Source organism: Lytechinus variegatus, chromosome 13 (genome assembly GCF_018143015.1).
Source record: "Lytechinus variegatus isolate NC3 chromosome 13, Lvar_3.0, whole genome shotgun sequence".
NCBI classification, from domain to species: Eukaryota; Metazoa; Echinodermata; class Echinoidea; order Temnopleuroida; family Toxopneustidae; genus Lytechinus; species Lytechinus variegatus.
The window spans coordinates 29,870,447-29,896,544 of record NC_054752.1 but is presented as its reverse complement, the minus strand read 5'-3'; the positions used below and the strand labels follow the sequence as shown (position 1 = coordinate 29,896,544).

Sequence of the window (26,098 nt, the reverse complement as noted above, 5' to 3'; positions counted from 1 at the left end):
TCCCAAATTTTCGTCATACATCGGGAGCTCATAGCCTTACAATGAAAATGTAATCGTTAACGGTTTTCTAAATTAAAGTGTCACCTCCATTATTTCAATTCAAGTTAGTGTATCATACCGATCGAGCTGGTTTTAATCTATTCTTCAAGTTTTCAACTAGTCAGGAGTACCGGTACGGTACTGTCTACGTCTGTCTGACTCTGAGTACATGAACTGAGTGAGGAGGCAAGATCATGAAGATAGATATGTGATGACAAGCTAACCTTAAATTTTAAAAACCTAGCTAGGCCTATAGTACTTGGCCGTGGATTTCGAACTGCAGATTAGAGTGCTGATTTGGGAACTACATGTCGTTGTAAGTTCGATTTGGAGAGAGTGCAGATCCAACAATATTACAATTGTGTATGTAAGTACTCAGTGTACCGGTACTCAAATTTTTTTAAGTTTAAAAACTCCGCAAAACAGACGGCTGGGTGTCTGTTTTGACTTGAGTACCTTGGCTCCTTCGCTCTGTGTTACCATTACCAACCAAACCAATGGACCTTTGCTTTTAATACTAGTACTATTTTTAGTCAAAATAGTACTAGTATTAAAAGCAAAGGTCCATGGGGTCCATTATTGTAGTACCAGGGCCCGGCAGGTGCAATACACCGGGTGAACACCCTACTCTTTGACGAATAGTGTATTTGTTTTAACATGCATAGGTTGTGACTCCTATACATGGGACCAACATTTGCGTCCTTTCCGATGGACGGAGTGTTTTCCAACTGCATTCACACCTGCACTGAATACAGTGGTGAGGCACGCTAACACACAGCGCTATAGCATCAGATTTTTGTAAGTCGCGTTTCGGCATGAGTGGGACTCGAACCCCTCACGTTGAGATCTACGATCTTATCCGAAACATGTGCTCTAACCGACTGAGCTACGCTCCTTTCAAAACCAAACATCCTTCCATGTAATAAAAATCATGCAAGACATAACATCTGATAAGACATGAAATCTAAAAATATGAAAGGGAAAGTTGGATATCCTGATTTGTAATTTCTTTATCTTTGGTACATGTCACCGAGGAACACATAATTTGGTGTTCAGGAGTCAGAACACAGAAAAAACATAAAATTTGCATTAAATTAAAACTAAACCACACAGAAAACCTGAGACTTGGATGCCTTCCAGAAGGTGATTTACAATGATGATGTATCTGTACTAGTAATTAGGCATACAGTCCTCACACACACTCACTGTGACTATCATTACCATCGAGTGGTAGAGTGGTCTCCATAACATAAAAAGAATAATCTGAATTTTTTCATGGTGTAAGAATTTTAGTGTTTTAGTTTTAAAAACATTTTATTTTTTATTCACAGTTGAATGGAAGATCGTGTGATTTAAGGTCAGAAGATGGATACAGATACATCGTCGCAGCTTGAAGTGGATTGCATTGTGACAACACCAGGAACTGGTTACTTTGATCCAGATGAAGATAGGAGTCGACTTTCTGAAGCCCAAGCGCTGACAGGTCATCCTCCTCCACTTCAAAACGGGCTTGACAGTGACTATCGCCTCCACAGTAGCATTTTAAGGGATGGGGATGAAAACAGGAATCGGCCGACTCGGCTTTCGAGAGCCCAACCGCTGACGGGTCATCCTCCTCCACGTCAAAATTGGCTCGACAAGGACGATCGCCTTGATAGTAGCATTGTAAGGGATGGAAGGCTACAAAGTGGGGATTACCGTAGGAGGATTGAAGAATGCACCCAGGCAAAGCAAAGGGCTACGAATGAAATTGACCGACTTTATCAAATGTGCGAGGATCTGTGCAATGAAAATGATAAATTGCTGGCTGAAAATGAGCAACTCCGGGCTGAGGATAGATTATGTAGAAACTGCAAATTGTCCTTGAGCTTGCCAGTGACAGAAAGTGAAAGAACTTTGAGGGAACGGGACCTTGCTAGGCAACTTGAAGATGCTGAAACTCAGAGGGTGCAGCTTCAATATAGATGTAAAGAGCTGCTGGATGAACTGACAAGACTGAGAGGTTCATGTGATAGTATAGGTAATTTTCTTGTTTTATCCAGCTGCTTTATCCTAACAGTGCACCAAAAAGATGGTTGATTTTGTTACAAGATCTTGGGGGGCGAGGGGGATCGGGGGCACTCTTCTTACAAGGTGGACAGTGGGCATCATTCTCTTCCATGGATTTTCAAAAAAGATTCTAAACAAATCTTGTTCGATGTCAGAGTACCCCAAACAAGTATTTTGTCACGTTTCTCTTAACGATATCTCAAATCTCTTTAGGATGAAGTATTATAACCTCTCCACTCACCATGAGTGCAAGGCTGATGATAAGTATACATACATTCAGAATTTTTCCAGCTAAATTTGACAGACACGATACCCTTTTCACTGAACACACGGCACGCTAATCTCCTGGTCGTAAAAAAATAGCCTGTACTTTCTGCGTGCTTTCATGGACAAGGATGGTGCCCACCTTGTATTAAAGTGACCCCCCCGCGACAAGATACAGGATTAGTAATTCTTCCTTATTTTGCTATTCATCGCTTAAATTGGGGCAACTTGTCACAAATCTGTGCTGCATCTTAAAGCAGGAAGCCCGCTTTTAAGGATGCTTTGCATCATTTTATTGCTTTCCTTCATTTCCCATTAGACCAATCTTAGGTGGCTGAGATTGATTGTAATGAAAGTCTGCTTGCATGCAAGATTCCTCTGGGGAAAGACATGGCTCTGACCTTTGACAAGGTGCATAATCCAATGCTAGTCTGCAGGCACAGACACTTATTGGAACTTTGATCAATTCGTGTGTCTCCACACAAAGACTAGCACATACAAAACTTGCCTTCAGTACACAAGGCATGAGTAGGCTGCACATTCAGACCCTTAATAAATGGGTTCCTGTACCGTTTGTCTTTATCCAGTAGATGCTGAATCAGCAATGTTCACAGCTGTGGAAAGAGCAGAACAGTAGAAATATGTTTTAGAATCCTCTATCTTCCCCCAAGCCTTTGGCACAACGAGAAGCGATGAAAAACGAGTCAGTGGCAAAGATGAAAGTCCTGTCCAGTAGAGCAATGTTCATTTCAAAAAGTTCCTCCAAATAGCTAACTCCAAAAAGTAGAAGAAAAACAAAACGTAACGTCAAAATAAACGGAAACACGAACACCAGCAGGAACAGTAACGCGTAAAACAGAAACTCCAAGAACACAAAAAGGACGCCATAGCACATTTGAGAGACATCTTGTAGTCCGAGTGCCATACAGGTCTACTGGCCAGACGGAGAGATCGCCTGGGCGAAGGAGCTGGCGTGGCAGCAGGAGCGATGCAGCCATCCTCAGGCGATGGAACAGGGGGAAGGTGGTCGAGCAGGCAACGAAGGGGAAGCTTTGCGAGGAACTGCGGCTAGGGCAGCACAGCCGGCCGGGGATGACAAGACATCAACAGGGTCTGGTCGGCGGGAGCTATCGGGTTGACCCGTCACCGGGGGATGGGCAGGCGTGGGAGATGGGCCCAGGTTGCTGTCGAGGAGACGGAGTGGGCGCAACCGGACACGGTGATTATTAACGGTGATGGTGGTTGTAGTCCGCTAGACACATCAGTAGGTGGCAAGATCGACGGGGCAGATGGGGTGTTCGGGTAACTGCGGGTACGAAGGTCATCTTCTACCGTCCTCGGTGGCAGGGGCCGATGGACCGGAGTGTAATGCCGCAGAAACTTGCGATTCCGTAGGGTGATCCGGCCGGACCCATCAACACGGACTAGATATTGTTCATGCTGCCGTACTTCAATCACCACGCGGGTCTTGTCCCATTTCAGAGGATGCGGCCCTGCTTGGCTTTGAACGCGGACTTGGTTGCTTCAGCATGAGCAGTCATCGAGGTAACCCCTTGGTGAGCAGCATGCAGGTGGGTCAAGATCTCATCACGGAGGGAAGGAGGAATGAGTACACGATCATTGAAGAGGATAACTCCATCAACCGAAGAAAGTCCATCACGAAACTGGAAATATTCACGTAGTGGGTGAGGAAATGCATGGCGATATTCAGGCAAGCCAGACTCGATGAGTTCAAGGAGGGTCCGCATGTTGTCATCACTCGCTGTCGCAGAACGTAGGGGAAGGCGGGGTAAGTGGTGACACTTTTTGCTTTTTGCATGTTAGAATTGATATGATTAATAATCTTGTCGAAATAAGTACCTTGCCTTGAAATTTGATTCTTCTGAAATATTTTCCACCTATGTATAACTTTCTATCCCCAAACTGAAAGTCATCGTGACCTTTGAAAAAAAACGATGTCAAATGGCTCAACTTGCCGCATATATGGGGTAAGTTTGAGCCACCTTCTGGGGTAAGTTGAGCCACAAAAACTATGTACAAAATGTATGGAGGAGAAGCAGCATGTCAATTTTTTGTTTAAAGTCGATTCGCTTGCTAATTCTCTATAAATACTAACATCCTGTAAAGGGAAAAGAGCAGTCATGTAAACTTGCTCCTTTCAGCCTGCATTTCAATCAATTTTTATGGTTTTGTTTTTTTAAGATACATTACCATAGGAATTACAATGGCTCAACTTGCCCCATGCTGTTTGGCTCAACTTACCCCAGTCCGAACTTAGTGCGATAATTTTGTATCCACACATTTATTATGTATCCATGATCCATCATATAAAAGACTATAACAAGAATGAAGATCCATACCTGGACTAATAATGTTATCATGTCTTTATTATATTTAAAGATGTGTGTGTTTATAAAGCACTTATCTATTTCACACTCTTTTTACTTTTTTGGCTGAAATTCATATTTTTCCCTCTAAAAACTAGTTTTTGTTTCAAAGTTGGAAACAATGTGGTGGGGTTAGGGGTTATGCTATGGGTCATCAATACATGACACCACCACAATGTCTGACTCATTCATTATTGGCCTGGGGCTGGTGGCTCAACTTGCCCCTATGCTCAACTTACCCCGCCTTCCCCTACTCTATCCCATGTAACCGATTTGAGGTGAATAGAGTCCAAAGCACACATTGCGGAGGATAGTGTGCAGACTTCAACAGAATCAGTGGTAGGGTCCGAGGTCCGAAGGCCCCCCATTAGCGATGGTGAGTGCAGGAATTACAGGGGCATGACATCAACCATGACTACGTCATCTGGGAGGTGCAATTTTCTCTGCCTTGCCTGTAGGGTGGCGAGAGAGGCAATCTGTAGCTCGTTGACGGATGCCAGGGACATGGAACATTCTGAACTTGTACCGCAGTGTCTTCACCTTTAGATTACGCAGGCGGGGATTAGGGATCCCCTCCAAGGCCCTGTCGCCAAAAATCTTGAGTAGTGGCTTGTGGTCCCCGGCAATGATGAGATCCTCGCATCCCAAGACAAAGTATCGTGCCTTGTCAAGGGCGTCCGCTACTGCTAGTGCCTCGCCTTTCACTGGGGCGTAGCGGGATTCAGCAGCATGAGTAAACCGGCTCCCTACAAGTGTTACCTTCCAACCTGTGACACAGCAGAAAGGGATAGTGCCATCGCAGGTGCATTGTTTCTGCAGAAGCCAAAAGCCAATGCCATCCTTAGACCAGTCCGTTGCCTGGCAGGTCGGCTTGCTGGGTTCGAATATCCTGACGCCATCTTCAATCTCGCCGGCAATAACAGCCTTAGATTCGTCGAAGGCACGCTGGAGGGCAGGAGTCCACACGAATGGTAACATCTTCTCTGTCATGCTGAAGGCATACAGTACTTGATTGACAAGCCCAAACCATGACCGCACATCAGTGATATTAGACGGCGCTGGGAAATCAAGGATCGCCTGCAGGTATTTCTGGCATGGCCGCACACTGTCAGTAGTGATTTTGAATCCTGCGAATTCAACAACATCTGCGCCAAGTGTGAATTTGATAGGGTTGAGGATGATTCCTTTCCTACCACAGATGTCTAGCCACTCGACTTCTTGGAAAAAGCTGTCAGCTAATGTGTCTGCCCAGAGTAAGACGTCATCAACACACTTTGTCTTGCATGGGATGGCTGATACAATCTCATTGTATCGCCTGGTGTAGCCATCACCAGAAGCGATGTAACCCTGAGGTGCAGTTTTGTAGCGGTATCTACCCCAGGGTGTGATGAATGTTGTGAGATGGCGATCTTCCTGGCAGATGGTACACTGTGGTAGCCATTCCAAGCATCACAGACAGTCTTCTTACCATGTGGAACTGACCTCGCTTGGAGAAAAGGGGATTGAGTGTGGTGTGTCTCACGGGTTGCATGCGCATTGAGGGCCTGGAAGTCAACAGTCCTCCTTGGTTTAATTGCCATTCTTCTTGGCACACACAACCATCCTATGGCACCAAGTGACAGGCTCTCCAACAGGTACAGGTTCAAGCACACCCAACGGAACATCATGATCCAACCCAGCCTTGACTGCATCCCGCCAGTGGAGTGGTACAGGTACAGGTGTGTGATGTGCAATAGGCTCTGCATTGGGGTCCACCATCAATTTAAGGGGAGGGCCATCCATCAGGGGCAGTGGTTGGTGTTCGCAAGTGTTGAACGTACTACCCTTGTAATAATCAAGGAGGTATTGCTGAAGCTTGGCACGGTTGTCCTCAGTTGCCGGGAAGGTAGCGAGGTGGGAGGCGGTGGGCAATCTACGTGGAGGACAGTGACAGGCACGTCCTGTATGAGGCCCCTCAAGGACTGCAGCCGTGTCCGGCAGGGGCGGGTCTCGTGTCGCACCAAGTTGTGGGAAACTATCTGAGATGATTCCAAGGCCAACACAGGCTTCTCGGCTGAGGAAGAGCTGATCACAACTGTCCGTGACGTAGGGATGAAGCAGAACGCTTGCCGGCCTCTCTCGCCTCGATGAACATGAAGACGTCCTCTAAGTCCATGGTCTGGTTCTTGTCCCCCAAGAGGTCGAGCTGAATCTCGGGGTCAGCGATCCCCCTGGTAAGGGCATCCCGCAGTATCTCATCAGTGTAGTTGACATCCATAGAGCAACCAGGGCACTTAATGATGAACTTACAGATCCCTGCTTTACCACGTAACCGGGCCCCGAAGCTGCGGACTGTCTCATCCCAGTCCTGACGCATGTTATGCAGCGCTACTCGAGCCACCATGGTGTTTTCCTCACGCACAGCAAGCCTCCTGATGGCCGCCAGCACCTCTGCTTCAGACTTGGTGGTGAGGCTGACACCAGAGGATCTTGTAAGGTCCTTGCGAAGAGGTTCATCGCAGCATTCAAGGAGTTGCACGACCTTTTCTTTACCAGAAATCTTTGTAGCCTCCACATAATCAGACCATCGAGAGGTGAAGTAAGCCCAGTCTTCGCTAGTACCGGCCGCAACTATGGTGGGCCTCTTGACCTCTATCTTGGCAGCAGACCCCGTCCCAGCAGAGGCATGAATTGTGGAGTGGGTCGTGAGCAGAACAGCAACAATAGAGGCATCCAGATAAGGCGTGGCATAGTCGCAGCCTGGAATTGGGCAAGATACGACAGGCATGGTGGTAGCTAGGCAGGCTTGAACAGAAAAGCTGTGAACATAAATGGGTTCCTGTACCGTTTGTCTTTATCCAGTAGATGCTGAATCAGCAATGTTCACAGCTGTGGAAAGAGCAGAACAGTAGAAATATGTTTTAGAATCCTCTACTTAACTCGAGTGAAGGCCATGTCTGTTGACAGGTCTTGATGTCCTCTCTCATTAGCCTTTAATAGAGATTGGTTGTGCCCTTTTTATTTTTACCATTTGAGCTGTTGATGTGCCCTATGAAAAGTAGCCTTTCCCTTGTTTTCCTCACAATTCAACCTGCTACTACTCAAACCATCGCTACTCAAGCCGTATTCAGCTCACCTCATCTGGCTTACAGTCCTTTTCAGGACTCACTCACTTTCAAGAAAAGAATGCTTCTAATTTTCTCTGTTTATTCTATCTCGTCTTTCCATTTCAACCTTTCTGCCTGTATTTCCTTCCCTTCATTTTACACATGGTGTACTGTAAATCTTATCCACGTTACAATTAAAGGAATGCCAAATATTTTTCATAGATTTATAAGTAATATTTCAAAGAATGTTTATCAACTGAAACTGATCCTGCGTAATCACATGCAAGCTGCCACCTATGGCAAATGATCGTAAAAGCATAATCTGCCTGTCTCCAAAAAGTCAAGAAAAGTATCTATGCCCTAAATGAATTTGATGCCCCTGTATAAATCTTGAAAGATGACTCATCTGTTTTGCTCATATCATATGTGTTTCCAGGTGATGGGCAGTATGCAAACAGTTTTGAGGATGATAGAGGTGAGAGTCTTTCCGATCCGAAACAGACCGAGTCTGTTGGGAACGCCTTTCGTGATGTTGATCCGGTGAAAGAAGCTGTGGCAGAGGGGGCCCAAAACCAGAGAGGGGTCTCTGAGCAGACAGAAAAATTAGCGGAGGTTGAAAAAGCAAAGGTAAGAGACCTGGGGGCACAAGCGTACCTACGGGGGTGGGGGGGGTGGATTGACGAGCCATAACCCATGCAAAGGACATATCCCTGCCCCCCTCCTGACGAGCTTGAAAGAACTTTTTTGCCTCCCTGACGAGCTTGAAGACCTTTATTGCCCCCCATGACAAGCTTGAAGACCTTTTTTTTTTTTTGCTTGTCAATTTTTTTTCTGATATCGAAAATCCTTTATTTGTGATTGAAGACCTTTTTTTTTTTGCTTGTCAAATTTTTGGGCGGACGGTTTTGCCCCCCCTGTGAAGAACCCTAGGTATGCGACTGCCTGGGGGTGTTTCACCCGCACTTTAATTCCCAGTTGCATGCGGTATCAAAGGCATCACAACATTGGTCAAATCATGTTGAGAAGACACATACTACTACTGCCTATTAATCAATAAGAATGCGGGTTATATATTGTGCAGTCGTCAGCATTTAAGCAGGACTCACTTCTGTCTTAAGTCTTCTTCTTAAGTCACAATTAAATCTTTGTGAAACACCCCCCAGTTACCATAGTAACTGTCTGACACCTTTGCTTTGAAATTTGTCAGATCTGACAATATGTTAGACATTTTGTTAGTCCATTCCCCCATTTAGTGTAATTGATTTGTCAAAATTTGTCATTTTGCCCGTTGAAGATCAATGCAGAACCTTTGTACGTATTCATACAAAATACAGTGCTATTGAGTCTTTGAGAAAACTAAATGAGTCTTTCACAGTATTTTGTTTGATTTTGTTGTTCTAACGCTGCTTTCATGTTTTTTCCCCCTGATACAGACCCCAAGCCCTGAAGATTGTGCCATCTTTTTGGCTGATCACATCAGATCGGGTAACGAGATCAACACACTCTTGAGAAACATGAATCTCAACGGTGTAGCCATTGATGATCTTGAAGAGCGTCACCCCAAGGACCCGAAAGAACGGCGGATAGACGGCATCAGGGCAGGCATCGCGTCTGCTAAGGGCGACCGCATCGCCTTTCTCCTTACTGCTCTTGAGAAGTCGAAGCTGAATCGTCAGGCTGAATTGCTGTGTGATAAGTTTGACATTCAACGGCCCCAAGGTTTGATTTGATTTGATTTCGCTTCCATATTTCATTAACAAAATTATACTAGTATAATCATTTTTCAACATGACATACCAATAAGAAAACTTTTCCATTGAAATGATAGAAATACATTATTCTAATTCAAATACAAATTATACTTGGGTTTTTAAATTGTTTATATGCAAGTGTATGAACTTACAAAACTTACATAGAGAGGTCTATCTGTTGGAGACCGCCATCTTTAGTTAGGAGCTTGAATTCGATGGCGGCCTGGAAAGATGCAAATAAAGTTGTAGGGCAACATAGTGAAGAGTAGAAACATATAATGGTTTGGGTTATTTAGGTCATATTAACATAGCTTTTGCATTGAGGAATTTGCATGTATGAAGTGAGGAAGGGAATTTGCATGTATGAAGTGAGGAAGAGAAGATTAATTATTTTCATGACTCTACCTGCCGCTTCTGTTTTGTCTGTTTGTTGATCCTTTTTTCATTCTCATGATTAATCAAAAGCCATTTTATGGATCAATTTCAGACTACCTATATGCTAATGGAACTTATCTATAGCAATGAGAAAATTCTAATCAGTTCTTGGGGAGTTTTGAGGTCAAAGGTCACTGCAATTGTTATATTTCAGTATGATCACTGTTCTCACAGAAACTTACAAAATAGTTGACAGATCAGCATCAATCTAGGCTCATGTAGGCTGACAGTGATCTGATTAGGCTTGGAAGACTTAAGGTCAAAGTTCAAGGGTCATCATATACTTGGAATTTGGAAATACCCCCTCACTTGTAATGCCAACTTGATGCAAATAGTCAAGCTGCCCGAATTGTCAAGCATTCCCATCTTATAAGCAGTCACGTCATCCAATTTCAGTCTTTTTATTCAGCTCTTTGTATCCTCTGGAAAAAGCGCTATATAAGTCCAATTATTATTGTTATTATTATTACAGACTTCATCCAATCTCACAAAAGATTGCATTCAATTAAAGGGATAAATCAACTTTGTTGAAACTATACAAATTTATTTAGGACAGAATGAAAGGTATGCCATATGTCTTTGTGGTAAATAGTCAAGAATCTAGGAGATTTCTAGACAAAATTTTGTTGACCTTTTCTACTCAGTTTATCACACTTTGTCTAATTGAGCCAAAGTAGTAACTTTTCTGCAATGGGTGCAGACACAGATATTGCAAATAGGACACTTTTTGTTTATATCCCTTGCAGCACCACTCCCCACTCAAGCAAGTAGGTCATTATCATGTAAGTAAAAATTTAAATTTTACTCTCAATTCTTAACATTAGGATATTGAAATATATATGAAATATAGCATTTACGAGACCTTGATTTATCTAGTTGCCTATACTGTAGATCTTGTACATTGACGTCATCGTATGAAGGCTCAAACCATTGCCTTTCTTGCGTTGGTGATCTGTAGCTGGCACATCTCTGACAACTCTGTTCACATGTCTTTCTATATCCTCTGAGGGAGGGCGCTATGAGATAATGATGTTGCGTGTGTAACTTCTATTCAGCGGTGCTCAATATATTACCCTGGCTTTTACCTTTGGTTGTTTGATTTGTATAATGCCCAGCCTTCTCGTTGTATGCGAGCCTGTGGACATTGAAACATACTAGTCGTACCATCGCACACATACCATAAAAAATATGTTGAATGGCCTGTTATGTCACAGTAAATTTAAAAAATTCTCAAACTGAGACGAAACATGTGTATGAGTGCCTGTGTTTGTCCTCAAAAACCCTGAAACTGACCACAATATAGGATGAAAAACTCTAATTTAGATACAAGTAGCAATTTATTAGCTTGATTTTGAAAACCGTCTAGTAGATGGGTTCACCTTATGACCAGTTTTCTCCAGTTCAAAAAGTCTGTTGGCTATGTTGACTGCCTTCTGCTGTGTGTATCTCCTATACACACCCTATTATTAGCTGCACTGTACATTCAGTGTATACCTTGTACACACTGTATGTAGGTCATGCTGTGTTCATCTAGATTTAATTTGTTGTGTTGCACAGATTCGCTCTATACACATAGTCATTGAAACCAACTCCCAATTATTTTCAAACTTTGGTTTACATCTCCAAGGTTTTCAAATTGATCCTGTAGATATTATACTTTGAAACTTTCGGGATGGTATTTTTACACTATAAGCCTAATGTTTAGCCCATTTTCAAGAACCAAAATGAGAATTTTTTATCAGAACAAAGTGAAATGATCACTTTAAGATTTCTGCGATTTCACCTTAACGACACCCCAACTTGCCCCTGAAATCCCCAAAATTTCATGCTTTGGGGCGACCATCTTTTTTAGAGTCACCCAAGACCTGCCACAAACAATATTCAAGAATGTTTAGAAAATATTCCATGTTCGACAGAATAATTATAATTGCATTTAATGTATAGTTGCTCTTGGTGCAAAATGTAGATGCTTAGCTGAAAGAAATTGCCCCAATATTGAAAAATATGACCCCTAAAAAAGTCCTACCTGGAATTCTAGGTAGTTTATCATTTCATCTGCAATATATTTCATCTGTAATATAGTCATTGCTTATCCAAAGTTTACAATGTATAAATTTGAAAATGAAATATAACATGATAAAGAAATTACATAGAGATGATTTTTTTTTATGATTCTATATTTAACAGCTCAGAAGCCATTACAAGCATCAAGTCCTGGTAAGGCCATGTTTAATTTTTAAGGACAAGTCCACCCCAACAAAAAATTGATTTGAATAAAAAGAGAAAAATCCAACAAGCCTAACACTGAAAATTTCATCAAAATCGGATGTAAAATAAGAAAGTTATGACATTTTAAAGTTTCGCTTAATTTCACACAACAGTTATTTGCACATCCTGGGTGATATGCAAATGAGGAGACTGATAACATCCACTCACTATTTCTTTTGTATTTTATTATATGAAATATTTGAGTTTTCTCCTCATTGTCAAGTGAAACGGTGATTAATTCCTCACTGAACATGTGGAATTAGCATTATTTAATACTATATGATTCAGTCAAGTCGGTCCCTATGGTCAAATCAGTAAAAAATGAAATATTGTATGATTCAAACAATAAAAAACAAGAAATAGTGAGTAATGGACATCATCGACTGATTCATTTTCATGTCATTGAGATGTGCATATCACTGTTTTGTGAAAAATAGAGGGAAACTTTAAAATGACATAACTTTCTTATTTAATATCTGATTTTGATGAAATTTTCAGCATTATGCTAGCTTGATTTTTCTCGATTTATTCAAATCAACATTTTGCTGGGGTGGACTTGACCTTTAAGTTTTAGAATTAAAATAATTGGCTGAGGAGATATCTTGACAATTCTCTCTCTTTCTTCTATGATTATTATGAATATATTATGGTCTCGGGAGCTCAGCCTTAGAATGGCCATAGGCCTATGCTGGCTCCCTCATATTCTCATTTATTCTCTTGTTAAATGTACTTCTATTTTTTAAAGCTTTTATTTCTATATAGGCCTATAGTGTTTTCTTTGATTTGCATGTTGTATGTTTTTAATGAGAATTTGGAATATTTATTAATACAGTGGTGAATATTAAGGATCTGGGGTATTCTGGTGCATGCGAGTGCAAAAATAAAAGAGGATATGTGTGACTTATCCAAGAGCATCTGATTGTTTTTTTTATAAATATTTTTCTTTATATTGTCTAGATGACTTTGCAGATTCTCCATGCTTGGAGCCTCAAAGTGACTTTGAGACAGTCCTAGAGCCTTTCCTCCAAGATCCAGTCAGCATCCATACCGTTGCGGTTGAACTAGCCAAGGAAAGGGACTTCACAGGGGCGCAACTGAAGGAGTTCAAGGATTCCTTTCCTGGTTGGAAGGAATCGCATCGGAGGTACCTAAATGAGGTGAGGAGATGGCCACAGATTACAGGGGAATCCAACCAAAATAAAAAATTGTTTTTAGAAGAAAAAATAAAAATCAGACAAGTAGATAGATGAAAGTTTTAACAATATCAGACAAACAATAAAAATAGTTATGAATCTTTAAAAGTTGTAAAAATTGGTTATACTTATGGAGACTTAGAGTTTATATTGATGTCATTGTGATGTCAGGTTAGGCCTATTCCATTTACTCCAATACATAAATTGGCTTAGAATGTCATCTCTTCCAGTAGGCTTACTTTGAATTGTAATAAGTGTGGTAATATTTGGGTTGGGGGCTGCCATTACAAGGTGGATAACTTGCTTGTTCAGAAAAACAAGTACATGTATAAAGGTTTGTTTTCATGGTTGGGCACATTGCAGAAAGATAATGAAAATCAGGAAAAATGATATACTTGTCTACCCAACATAAAAGGGTATAATATTTCACCCTCTCACTTATATACTACTTCTACTACTACCAGTACTACAAAAACTTCTTCTCATACATGTACTTGTAACTACATGTATTTCTGCTAACCCCTGTTCATCCTTCCTGACCATAGAAAGCTAATAGTCGCTGTACAATGGACATCCTCAATATTTGGGCTCAAGTGGAGGTTGAGAGAAGAAAAGGCATTGCGGACAAAGCTCAAGGTATAGAGATGCTGGCCAATGCCCTCAGGAAATCTAAAAAACTTGATGTCCTGGAAAAACTTAAGAGTTATCTACGGAAAGGTGTAGTGGGTAAGGCCTGACCCCATCTTGCAACGAGTTACGATTGATTTGATCGACCTCAAGTATATGGAAGTCCTTTGTCATAAGTTTTCTACCGGAAATGTGCAAAATGTCTTTGTGAACAAAGACATGCACACTGAATTTTCAAGAAAAACCGAAATGCATGAATATCGATCATATCTAGAAGATAGTTTGAACAAACATGGACTTTAGATGTTGACATAGCTGTCTCTCCATAGTTGTGATTGATTGGATCAATTGTAATTCCGAAGACCCTGTTTAATATGATCATTGCAATTTATTTTGAAAATGAATGTTGTTTATTTTACATTCTTAATTTAAAAAAAAAAATTTATGTGTCATTCCATTAATTTGAGGGTCAAAATGCTTCATGATAATTCCAATCTACTTCAGATACGCCATACTTACCTATTCCCTTAAAAGCCATTCGATCGCCACGCTCGAATACACCCGGCAAAAAATTTCTCCTATAAAAGGAGAAAAAGTCTGCAACGCAGACTAGAGCCCCGCACGACAAGGAGGGAAACCCCGCCCTATATACTATAAGTACCTTGCGTGCGTGGCTCACTTCCTCTTTCTTTTGCCGGCGCCCGAACCTAACGGTTGTGTGGCGCTTACGCTCAGTTAGAGTTTCTATACACCCAAACAGTACAAGACTTTTCCCAAAGTAGACAGAGGTCTCAGAACCCACGTCTCAGGGCAAAAAGTAGACAGAGGTCTCAGAACCCACGTCTCATTACAAAAGTAGACAGAGGTCTCAGAACCCACGTCTCATTACAAAAGTAGACAGAGGTCTCAGAACCCACGTCTCATTACAAAAGTAGACAGAGGTCTCAGAACCCACGTCTCATTACAAAAGTAGACAGAGGTCTCAGAACCCACGTCTCATTACAAAAGTAGACAGAGGTCTCAGAACCCACGTCTCATTACAAAAGTAGACAGAGGTCTCAGAACCCACGTCTCATCACAGAAGTAGGCAGAGGTCTCGGTACCCACGCCTCATCCGATCCCACAGCCATACCAGACGGAGGTACGTTTCAGGCCCCACGTCTATATTATCCGCCATAATGAGCCAAACAACTGGATCGAAAGACTCTCCCCGTCAGGGCCCCAATCAAGCCAGTAATAACACTTCCCAGAACAATACGAAAAAAGAGGATGGAGCTATGAAAGATGATGGAGGAAAGAAGACCCCAAATATAGCCAGGTCTAAACGAGGTACAGGGTTCAAAATCCCCCTCAAAGGAAAAGTCAAGACCCCCTCCCAGGCCAAACCCAAGGGGAAGACAGAAACTAAAACCCCTACTCCGGACGAATTAACCCTCGGGACGTCCGTCACCTTACTGGGAAAGATACCGAAGGGGGCCGAGTTTTCTTTGGACGACTCGGATAAATTCGAGACGATTCCCGTCACCAAGAAAGCGAAGATGGGGGAATCAGGGAAGGACGTAAAAACGGGTTTTCATCCCCCTGACGACACGGACATTGCCTCGGCGGCATGGTTCATGAAGATGTTCCAGGCGGCGCAAAAATGTATGAACTTGTCGAATCAGCCGATTGCAGGCGACACCAGCGCCCCTACCAGATCAGCGGCGCAGACCAAAACTCGGCCCGACAGCCCAGGCGCCCCGACACCGGACGGGCCGCTGAGGCGTGACGGAGTACCGGCGAAGCGGCCACGGCCAGGACAACGGGACATTGAAAGCCGTACTCGGGGGAGAAGCCCGAGTACCTGTCATGCTCCCTCTATTGATATAAATGAGGATGATTCAGACTCTGAATATGGCTACCATCGGCCCATAGCATCCCGCAAGCGAAAATGGGCAGACACTTTGCTGTCTCAACTTTCTACTTCAGGATCAGAGAGACAGAGCATTGCTAGCGGTCGTTATGAGAAGGAGGGGGCTTCAGTGATTAGTGAGGGTTTTTCTTCAGCTATTTTTGCTTCCAGCCCCAGCTCTCGCCATGATAGCGTAGAAAGCAAGCCTGTTTCGGCTGCAGATTTGATTACGAAATACTGCCCCCAGCTTAAGGCAGAGACTACCGACTTGGAGGAATCTAAGCCTATTTTCTGTCTCGATTCGGAGCTTGGGAGACAATCTGTCAACTCAGCTGCGGTGAAGCTTGACAAACCCTTCTCATCCTGCCTGAATTACCTTAATGACAGGGGAAGGGACTTACGTCCTACCAACAGAGTGGTTAAGAAGCACTTTCGCTTTGGGGAACGAGACTTTAAGCACGCTTTCAAGACTCCCACAGTCCCAGATGCAGCCTTTTGTGTTGGTGATGCTAAGGCTAAGAGATCGCGCTACTCTAATCAGAATCCACTCGGGTCACGTAGATTTAAGCGTATGGAGAGTCAGTTGACCTCTATTGACCAGGCAGCCAGGGCATCTATGCGCCTAGCAACCTATCACACATATCTTTTGACAGCCTTTCGGGAATCTGAGAGACTATGTATCTCCCCAGAGGATCGCAGAGACATATGGGAGTGTGTTATGAAGATTGCAGAATACCAGTTTGAACAGGCGTCGAGAACGGCCTTACTTTGCACGAGAGCAAGACGTTCACAGGTCATTGACCTACTTCAGATTGAAAAAAATGCTACTCGACTACTCGAAAGACTGCCAGCCTGGGGGATGACCTTTTCAGTGGTCGTTAATTTTCAGGAAGTTTTAGAATCTTCCATCTCTGCCTCTTCCACGGCTGATAAGACAGTGTACAGGCTGTCTTCACATTCTTATGGCCAACGTTCCTCCTCACGTCAGCAGGCCTCTGGGCCGAGTAACCAGCAACAGCAGGCCCCCCCACAACGCGAGGTCAGGGATAGGAGGCCCCAGACCAATCAAAGGACCCCTAAGCCCTTTCGGGGTCGACGCAGATCGTCCCGCGGTTCTCAGTACCCCCCTAAACACTTGTGACTCCTTGGCCGGACCGTTTTCCCCAGACTTACTAGCCCCCATAGCCCCCGTAGGAGGAAGACTCATTTTCTTTGCAAAAAATTGGAGCCTCATAACAAGAGACAAACTAATTCTCAGGATAGTGCGGGAGGGATACCGGGTCGAGATCGACCCAGATTATCGGGACGCGTTCGCACAACTAAGAACCACCTCTGCCCTCCCCCGCTCTCTCGAAAAGAGAGAGGCTCTCTTAAGGGAAATCAACGAACTGGAGAGAAAGCGTGCAATTTCCAAGGTGCCCTCCAGCCGAAAAATTGTTTTGTCAAATGTCTTCCTAATTCGGAAACGGTCCGGAAAATTCAGGATGATCCTGAATCTAAAGAAACTAAACAGGTTCATCGAAAACAAGCCATTCAAGATGGAATGCCTCTCCAAGATCCTGCCCCTGCTTCGCCCCCACGAGTGGGCGGCATCTATAGACTTATCGGACGCGTATCTTCACGTTCCAATAGCAAAGTCCTCTCAGCATCTCCTAGGTTTCGCAATAGGAGGGGACACTTACCAGTATCAGGCCCTCCCTTTCGGCCTTCGCTCTGCTCCTCGCATTTTTACAAGGCTCGTCAGGGTAATTGCTGCAGAGCTAAGAAGAAGAGGGGTAAAAATTTTTTTGTTATCTCGACGATTGGTTGATCCTCGCCCCCTCAGAACAATCCCTTCACAGACACTTGAAGGTCACTATCGCGTTAACGACAAATTTAGGCCTTCTCATAAACTGGGAAAAATCAAGATTGACTCCAACTCAGACTCCGGATTTCCTTGGAGCATTTATAGACATCCCGCGTCAGCTGGCAGCCCCCCTTCCCCACCGGGTTCAGAGAACGAGAGCAGTCGCGGAGCAACTCCTGTCCAGTCGTTTCTCGACTGCGAAGACTTGGCAGATTTTTCTGGGACTCTTAGCAAGCTTAGTGGATACAGTCCCCCTTTGCAGACTGAGGATGAGACTACTCCAGCTACATCTCCTCAAGTTTTTTCGCCCACCCATGGACGCCGAGAAAACCTACATCCCTCTATCTCCGGAGTCAATAGGGGCCATTCAGTGGTGGCTTCTTCCCTTGTCTCTGACCTCAGGGAAGCCCTTCAGAGGTCCCCTTCCGTCAGTGGTCATCCTAACCGACGCCTCAAACCAAGGTTGGGGCGCAGTCATGGACTCGAAGAGGGTGTGGGGGGACTGGACTGGTCATCAGCTGAATTTTCACATAAACAGGTTGGAGATGATTGCGGTGCAGTTAGCCCTCCAACACTTTGCATCCGAGATAGTGGAAAAGTGTGTCCTGATAAAGTCAGACAACCAGACGGTGGTAACATATCTCAACAAAGAAGGGGGAACTCGGTCAAGGACCCTTTGCAGACTGACTCTAGAGATTTTGACATGGTGCGACAGTCGCAACATCACGGTGAAGGCATCCCACATTCCAGGAAAGGAGAATTACATAGCAGACTTCTTATCGAGGGGACGCTATCTCCCCTCGGAATGGATGCTCCACGAGGCTGTGGCCAAGGAGATATTCAATCAATTCGGCAACCCACAGATAGATCTATTTGCCTCAACACTAAACAAGCAGATCACTACTTACTGCACCAAGCACAGGGATCCAATAGCAGTGGCGACAGACGCCTTCTCAATTCAATGGGACAATGTTTTCGGTTATGCTTTTCCTCCATTTGCAATCATCCCCAAGGTACTTCAGAAAGTAGAGGAGGAAGGAGCAACCATACTGCTAGTCGCCCCCTGGTGGCCCCGCCGACCATGGTTCTCAACGATAGTCGGCCTTCTGTGGGGGAGCCCAGTGATTCTACCGATGAGGCAGGACATCCTGAGTCAACCAGGGACCCAGCACTACTACCCCGAGCCCAACAAACTGAGGCTCACACTGTGGCCCATTACAGGGCAGCAGCAATCAAGGCTGGACTTTCTGAACGGGCTGCCAATTTCTCGGCCGAATGTTTACGGTCTTCCACACGATCAACCTACGACTCCAGACTCAGTCACTATGTTAGATGGTGTCGGCAGGCTAAGACTAATCCATGCAAGGCATCTGTAGGTGAGATTGCTGAATTTTTTATATCTTTGTATGACAAGAATTTGGCATGTAATACTATTCGAGGTTACAGGTCTGCCATAGCTGTCCTACATGAAGGCTTTGACAATGGTGAATCTGTTTCCTCCTCTATTTTTCTGTCAAGGTTATTAAAGTCCTTCTTTCTTAACAGACCCAGTAGAAGGCTTCTTGCTCCTGCTTGGAGCCTTCCCCAGGTGTTAGTCTCCCTCAGTCAGCCCCCTTTTGAGCCAATGCATAATGCATCTTTGCGGGATTTAACCATAAAAACTGTTTTCCTTCTGGCAGCGGCTTCTGGTCAGAGGCGTAGCTCTATCCATGCTCTTACCACAGCTCCTGGGCATATTCGTTGGGAGAAAAACAAGGTTAGACTTATTCCTCATGGTCGTTTTCTTGCCAAGAATCAACGGGAGTCCTCTCTCCCTCTTGAAATTGTTCTACCATCCATAAGTTCCTTTTCTTCAGTTAGGGAGGATAGGTTTTGGTGCCCGGTAAGAGCATTAAAATGGTATCTTGATAAGACTAAACAATTTCGTGCTTCCGATCAACTTTTTGTTAGTTTTATTCCCCCTCACAGGGCCGTCTCGCCGGATACTATCTCTCGTTGGATTGTGGAGGCAGTGAAATCTGCTGGTGATCCAGTCATCATTCACCAGAAAGTTAGAGCCCATGACACAAGAGGATTGGCTGCTTCCTGGGCTTTATTCAAGGGCGTACCCATGGAGGATATAATGAAAGCGGCATATTGGTCCAACACTAATACATTCACATCCTGCTACCTCTCGGATGTCCTCGGTGATGAATCCAAGTTTGCAAGGGCCACCCTGTCCGGTTCCCATCGCTAATCCAAGGTATGAGTTTAACTTTACAAGCTTGTCTTTAGTATCTTGTATAATAGATTTGATCTGTAGGGCCTCTTGGCTTTGGCCTGACCACCTCCCATAGTTGTTTCCGTGGGAATCTGGCTTTTAAGGGAATAGGTAAGTATGGCGTATCTGAAGTAGATTATGTTGTTCAGTAGTGAACACCATATCTACGAAGTAGCCATACTTACCTATGCTACCCTCCCACCTCCCCTCTTTCTGTTTCTGAGGTTCGTTTGCCTAAGAAAGAGGAAGTGAGCCACGCACGCAAGGTACTTATAGTATATAGGGCGGGGTTTCCCTCCTTGTCGTGCGGGGCTCTAGTCTGCGTTGCAGACTTTTTCTCCTTTTATAGGAGAAATTTTTTGCCGGGTGTATTCGAGCGTGGCGATCGAATGGCTTTTAAGGGAATAGGTAAGTATGGCTACTTCGTAGATATGGTGTTCACTACTGAACAACATAATTCACTCTTTTTTCCTTTTATTTTTATAATAATGCCTCTGCTCACAGCAGTGTTGTAGTGCCTTGATGCTCGGCCTTGGCCTTAAGGCGCCTTAAGGCCTATTTTTTCAAAGCCTTGGCCTTGAACATTCAAGCCTTGGCCTTGAGAGGGCCTTGGCCTTGGCCTTGAGGATTTTGAGCCTTGAAATTTCAAGGCATTTTCAAGGCATTTTCAAGGCTTTTTCAAGGCATTTTGTATTTTGTACTTTCATTTGTTTTATACAAGTAATTATAAATGTTTCAATTGTTCTGTACATCTAATGACACTAAATACTACCAGTCAGCAGCAGCAGAAGCAGTAAGTGTACTTAGCAGTGCCATCAATTGCAATTATCATCACATAATTATGTAACAAAGAGAAGTGATGAAAATTAATATTTATTGGTAATATGATGTAATCATGACTAATAAGGATAATGACAATATCAATAATTATAATAATTATGATTAGGATTATAGTCAGTGGCGTAACTACAGGGGGGCATGGGGGCACGTCCCCCCCCCCCATCGGCTGACCAAAAAAGGAGGAAAAGAGGGAGAAAGGAAGAGAAACGTAGTGGGAAAGAAGACGTTAATGTTCATTATAATGTTATAATTATGTTAAGTTACATGACATATGAAACATTTTTTTCGTATAAATGAAACATAATTTGCTCAGGGCATATGTCTTCATTGTTCCTGGTGCTCCCATTGTCTGTTTACCGAGATATATAATCCTGTTATACTAAAACCTCCCGTTTTCAAGTCAATATACACCAAACTACCAAATATATTTCCTCGCACTTTGAGTTATTCTTTTACATGTACAATAGTATGCTTCTTTTTCATGAATACTTTAAGTGATTGTCCCATTTTAAGGTCTTAATATAAAACATTTCCTGTCCGTGCTTATGTTCGCAGTAGTGGATTGGTGAAAGATGTCTGCTCTCCATCAATTCATAGAATGAGTCCTTTAAATGTCCCTTTTTCTGTTTACTGATCTGAATATCAAAAATGTTCAGCTCGCGCTTCTCGCTCGCATCATTTGGTTAGTGAACTACGTAAGGCCTTCTTGAATTCCTACAAACAAGCCTTAAAATGCCCCTCTTCAGGTCTAAATTTCCTAAATTTTCAGCTCGCGCTTCGTGCTCGCAAGATTTGATTAGTGAGATGGGTATGTTAATCATGATTACAAGTGCTTTATGTGCATGTTTAGATGTAATTCTAACAAAATCAGCAAGCGCTTATTTGCACTCCCATTAGATGACTATGGTGAGATGTGTATAATCTTAATAGATAAAAGATTCCTAAAATATAGCCCTTAAAATCTTCCTGTTTGGGGTCAATATTTACAAAAATTTCAGTTCGCGCTTCGCGCTTGCATTATTTAGCGAGACAGGTACGTATCATGATTACAAAAGATTGATTGTAATGTCCCTTTTTAGGTTTGAATATAAAAAAATTTAAGCTCGCGCTTCGCGCTCGCATTATTTGACTAGTGAGATACATGTCCGTTTATTGGCACTGTCCTTATAAAAATATCTCTATTAGGTCAGTATACCTGGCAACTGGGCGCGCTTTGCGCGCTCACTAGGCAATTCCAAGTTTTTGCTGGTGACCCACGGTACGCCACTGATTATAGTGATTTTATGACAGGAATAATTCTGACAGATCTGACTGCAATTTTGACAACAATTTTCATACTTTCAAAATAGCTTACTCTAAAGAATGATAACAAGGTTGATTTCTATTCCAGTAGGTTTTCCTTGTATTATATAATATGACCAACAAGAATGTTTTAAGTCTGAATGATATTCTGAAAAGATTCGGTAAACTTGAACACAAACTTCAATTTCGTCATTTCCAAATGGGCTGTGGCATCAATGGCATGATGAGCCAAAAATTTTGAGGGGCCAAGCATGGCATACAGAGCAAAATTTTAGGTTTCAAAATCAACAAATTTGTGCTTGCATAAATTATTGTAAGGTTCGCATTCAATTTACAAAAAAAAAATGCTTAGAATGTCTAGTTTTTAGGTCGGAATATTACAACTTTTTGAGCTCGCGCTTTGCGCTCGCATTATATGATTGTTGAGTTATGTATCCTATTTATGAGTCACTAAATGCAGTCCAGAACAGCTTCCTTTTCTGGTCAGTAAAAATTTTAGCTTATGTTTTGTGCTCGCGTTAATTTGTTTAGTAAGATGCACACCTTTTTCATGATTACAAAAACAGCTCGAAATATTTAAATTTCATTTCTTATTACATCTTATTACATCTCGCAAGGATGCCCTTTTAACAGTGATAAGCACCATAATTGACCCAAAATCGAGTTTTACAACTTCAAAATTGATTTTTTTTTTCAAAACCACTTGCTCGCTATGCTTTCTATAGCGGGAAATTAAAACCAAAATCAAAACATGTCTTATCAATTAGAAATCACTTAAAAAAGCTTTGCTGAACTGCACCAAAATTCTCATTTTGACTTATACTGTAAGTGCATTTTTGGCTTTGACCTCCCCCCCCAAAAAAAAAAATACATTCTGCCTCCCCTGTCCCAGGTAGAGGAGAAAGACATGTATTGAGAATGGGCATGCCAGGTTCAGATCACCTTGGTAATAATATTACAATGTGAATCGCCTAGAACAATAATTAAATGTACAAATGTAACTATATTTATTTTAATTTTATGTCTAAATCTACATGATCTATCTTGAAATTATTTTCGTTTTAAATGTACAAGGGTAAAAAATTTTGCTCGCTCACACCTTTTATACGTTTGGTCCACAGTGTGTCATGTATGCCGCCTAAGCATTGTTGTCTGATTTTTTTTCTCCATATATTGTACAATTGAAATGCCTTGGCCTTGGCCTTGAGGTTTTCAGGCCTTGGCCTTGGCCTTGGGTTTCCATGCCTTGGCCTCAGCCTTGGTTATTGAAGCCTTGGCCTTGGGTATTAAAGCCTTGGCCTTGGCCTTGGAGGTTTGAGCCTTGACTACAACACTGGCTCACAGTATATAGTCGATTACTTGAGGGGTGTTTTCAGATCCTCCATCTGTCCCATTTTAATTCCTGTGTACTAAAGAACCTTTTGACGGATCATCTTCAAATTTAATCTGATTATACATGTATATACATAAATAGGGGTGACAATGATCTGATGATGTGTGGGGAGGGGGGTCATGACGGAGATTGGTGAAAGGTCACAGGATGTTTACCTGATAGTATCTCGTTCTTGGGATAACCACAATTAAGGAACTGTTTGAGAATTCAAATTCAAACTTGGTCCAAGTATGTAAAAGTTTGTGTCAACAACGTTCAATTTGTAATGCAATGACTGTTTTCATATGGTAAGTTGCAAATTTCTAACTAATGTGTTCTGAATCATTAACTCTGTATTTCAGGTGCATGAAAAAAGAATGATTCTTGGTCACTAATGGTTTAAAGTAATTTTTTTATTCCGTACAGGGCCAACTTTGAGGAGAGATGTTTTACTGCGACAGATACTATCTTACAACCTTAAAATGGAGATCATCCATTGCCTTGCAATTGAAAAGGAACCAGGTGGGTAAATTCTAGGGATGTAGTCGGGGCCGGCATCGGCCACATTTTGCCGGCCTCAGCCCGAGTCCATTGTTCAAAGTCTGTCGGAGAAAGTTTTGTCCACTTGCCTAGGGACTTAGTAGTAACAGCCTTGACTACATCCCTGGTAAATGTGTAGAATACTCCAATGTTATAAAAGGCAAGGGGTCCATTTCATAAAGACTTATCATAAAAACAAATGCACATTTTCTATAACAAATTTACTATCAGCCAATCAGATCGAAGGATTTCAGTAGCTTTTAACTGTAATTGTAAATTTGTTATTATAACAAGTTTAATGAAATGGACCCCAAAGCTGTTAATACCCTCTAGACTGGGCTCAGTGCCCAATTTATTGGCCTGGGATATTATTGTCTCCCCTATAAAAATGTTCCCATTTGTGCTGTGATATGGAAATGTGCTCTCTGGAAAAATGGCCTTGGCTAATAAATTTTGAAATCTAAGATTTGGAAATGTAAATACACACATTTCTCTATTTGCAGTAGTAGGGTGTTGAATATTCAGTACACTTCTGAAAATTGTAAATAGATATTATAAAAATATCTGGATATATTAATTGTAAATAGATATATCAAAGATAGAATTAATTGATAGTGAAAGATATAATTACAGATGTAGATTATTTGGATCGATGGAAGTTCATGTAGGATTATTAGTGGATGAGGATAGATAGATGAGGAGGAGAATGGGGTGGAAAAGGAAGAGGAAGGAGAGGAGAAGAGAAGGTAAGAAGCAGAAGATGAGGAAAACAAACTTTTAATGTAGATTACACAGAGAGTAAAGAACATATTTTCATTAATTTTTCTCAATTTGATCAACTCACTTCAGGGCACAATGACTGGCGAGCACTAACCGAGGAAATTGGTCATGGGAAATTCATTCCGGCTTGGGAGAAGAAATCTGCTCCAGCCCATGTTGTTTGGGATGTTTGGAAGACACAAGATAATGCCACAGTGGGGACATTATACAACTGGGCAGTCAGTAAAAACAGACTTGACATCGCTGGCCTTTTGGAATCAAGTAACTCCACATGAGTTGATTCACCATTGACCGCAGAAATCTTTTTGACCTGGAAAATCAAGACATGAAAGAGGTTAATAAGACATGATGTGAAGCATTATGGCCCAGTGGATAGTCTTCTGACTTTAAAATAGAGGGTCGTGGGTTCGAATCCAAGCCATGGCATCTCTTTGAAGATCCATGAGCAAACTTTGAATAGACGTAGGCCTTTGTGGATTGAATTTCAGTAGAAAATTCTAATAAGATGAATGATTGTCATTCATTGTTTATGCATTGCATAGATATATTTTTGTAATGTGTGCAATTATGATGGACAGGTTTGGGAGTGGGGAGCTTCCATGTATTACGTAATTATCAAATGGAATATAGGAAGCCAGATACAAGTATACCAGAATAATGTAAAACAAAATTTGCAGGAAAAATTAAAGATATTCTTTTGGCCTGCACCTTGGCACTTCATAAGCCAGTGGATCATAATTTTGATGTAGTGTGCTAATCCATATTAACCTCAATATTTTTTTTCATATTGTACATTTTATATCTGAAACATTTATTATGGTTATGATTATATTAATGATAATAATAACATCAACTACTGTTGTTGCTGTCATTGCCTATGATATTCACCTCGATACTAGGTGTTTCATCTTATAGATATTCATGTGCCCAGCGTTATATAAATTTCTTGATATCATATACAATTTCAAAAGAAATGAAGATGTAATTTCCTAAACTTTGATTTTCTTTCACTTCAGGGGCTGCAAATAAGTTTTCAAAGTGTATGGGGTGTGGGCTGAGCCAAATGTGGGAGGGGGCTTGCCATGCAAGAAATCACGATCATATGGTAATATTTACTTTTTTGTATACTGTTAAGGAAAAAAAAATGGGGAGGGGTGGGGCTGAAGCC

The 26,098-nt window shown here is 42.3% G+C and overlaps 2 protein-coding genes across 4 annotated transcripts; both read left to right on the top strand.

Annotated features, from left to right (window-relative positions):
• The first annotated feature begins 191 nt into the window (after window positions 1–191).
• LOC121426062 lies at window positions 192–26,098 on the top strand. Of its 3 annotated transcripts, none has more exons than XM_041622205.1 (10): window positions 192–355; window positions 1,371–2,059; window positions 8,262–8,452; window positions 9,259–9,544; window positions 10,758–10,793; window positions 12,199–12,228; window positions 13,237–13,436; window positions 14,018–14,198; window positions 24,037–24,132; window positions 25,000–26,097. In XM_041622205.1, the coding sequence occupies exons 2-10, from the start codon at window positions 1,405–1,407 to the stop codon at window positions 25,203–25,205; spliced, it is 1,881 nt and encodes a 626-aa protein (XP_041478139.1). In that variant the 5' UTR covers window positions 192–355; window positions 1,371–1,404; the 3' UTR covers window positions 25,206–26,097. The 3 variants fall into 3 exon arrangements, with proteins under 3 accessions (XP_041478139.1, XP_041478140.1, XP_041478138.1); XM_041622206.1 differs by lacking the exon at window positions 192–355 and adding an exon at window positions 395–406 and having other exon boundaries at window positions 1,371–2,041; window positions 25,000–26,098; XM_041622204.1 differs by lacking the exon at window positions 192–355 and adding an exon at window positions 395–406.
• Window positions 17,475–19,869, top strand: LOC121426063. The gene is made up of 2 exons (XM_041622207.1): window positions 17,475–19,212; window positions 19,805–19,869. Exons 1-2 carry the CDS (start codon window positions 17,475–17,477, stop codon window positions 19,849–19,851), a joined length of 1,785 nt encoding a protein of 594 aa, XP_041478141.1. The 3' UTR covers window positions 19,852–19,869.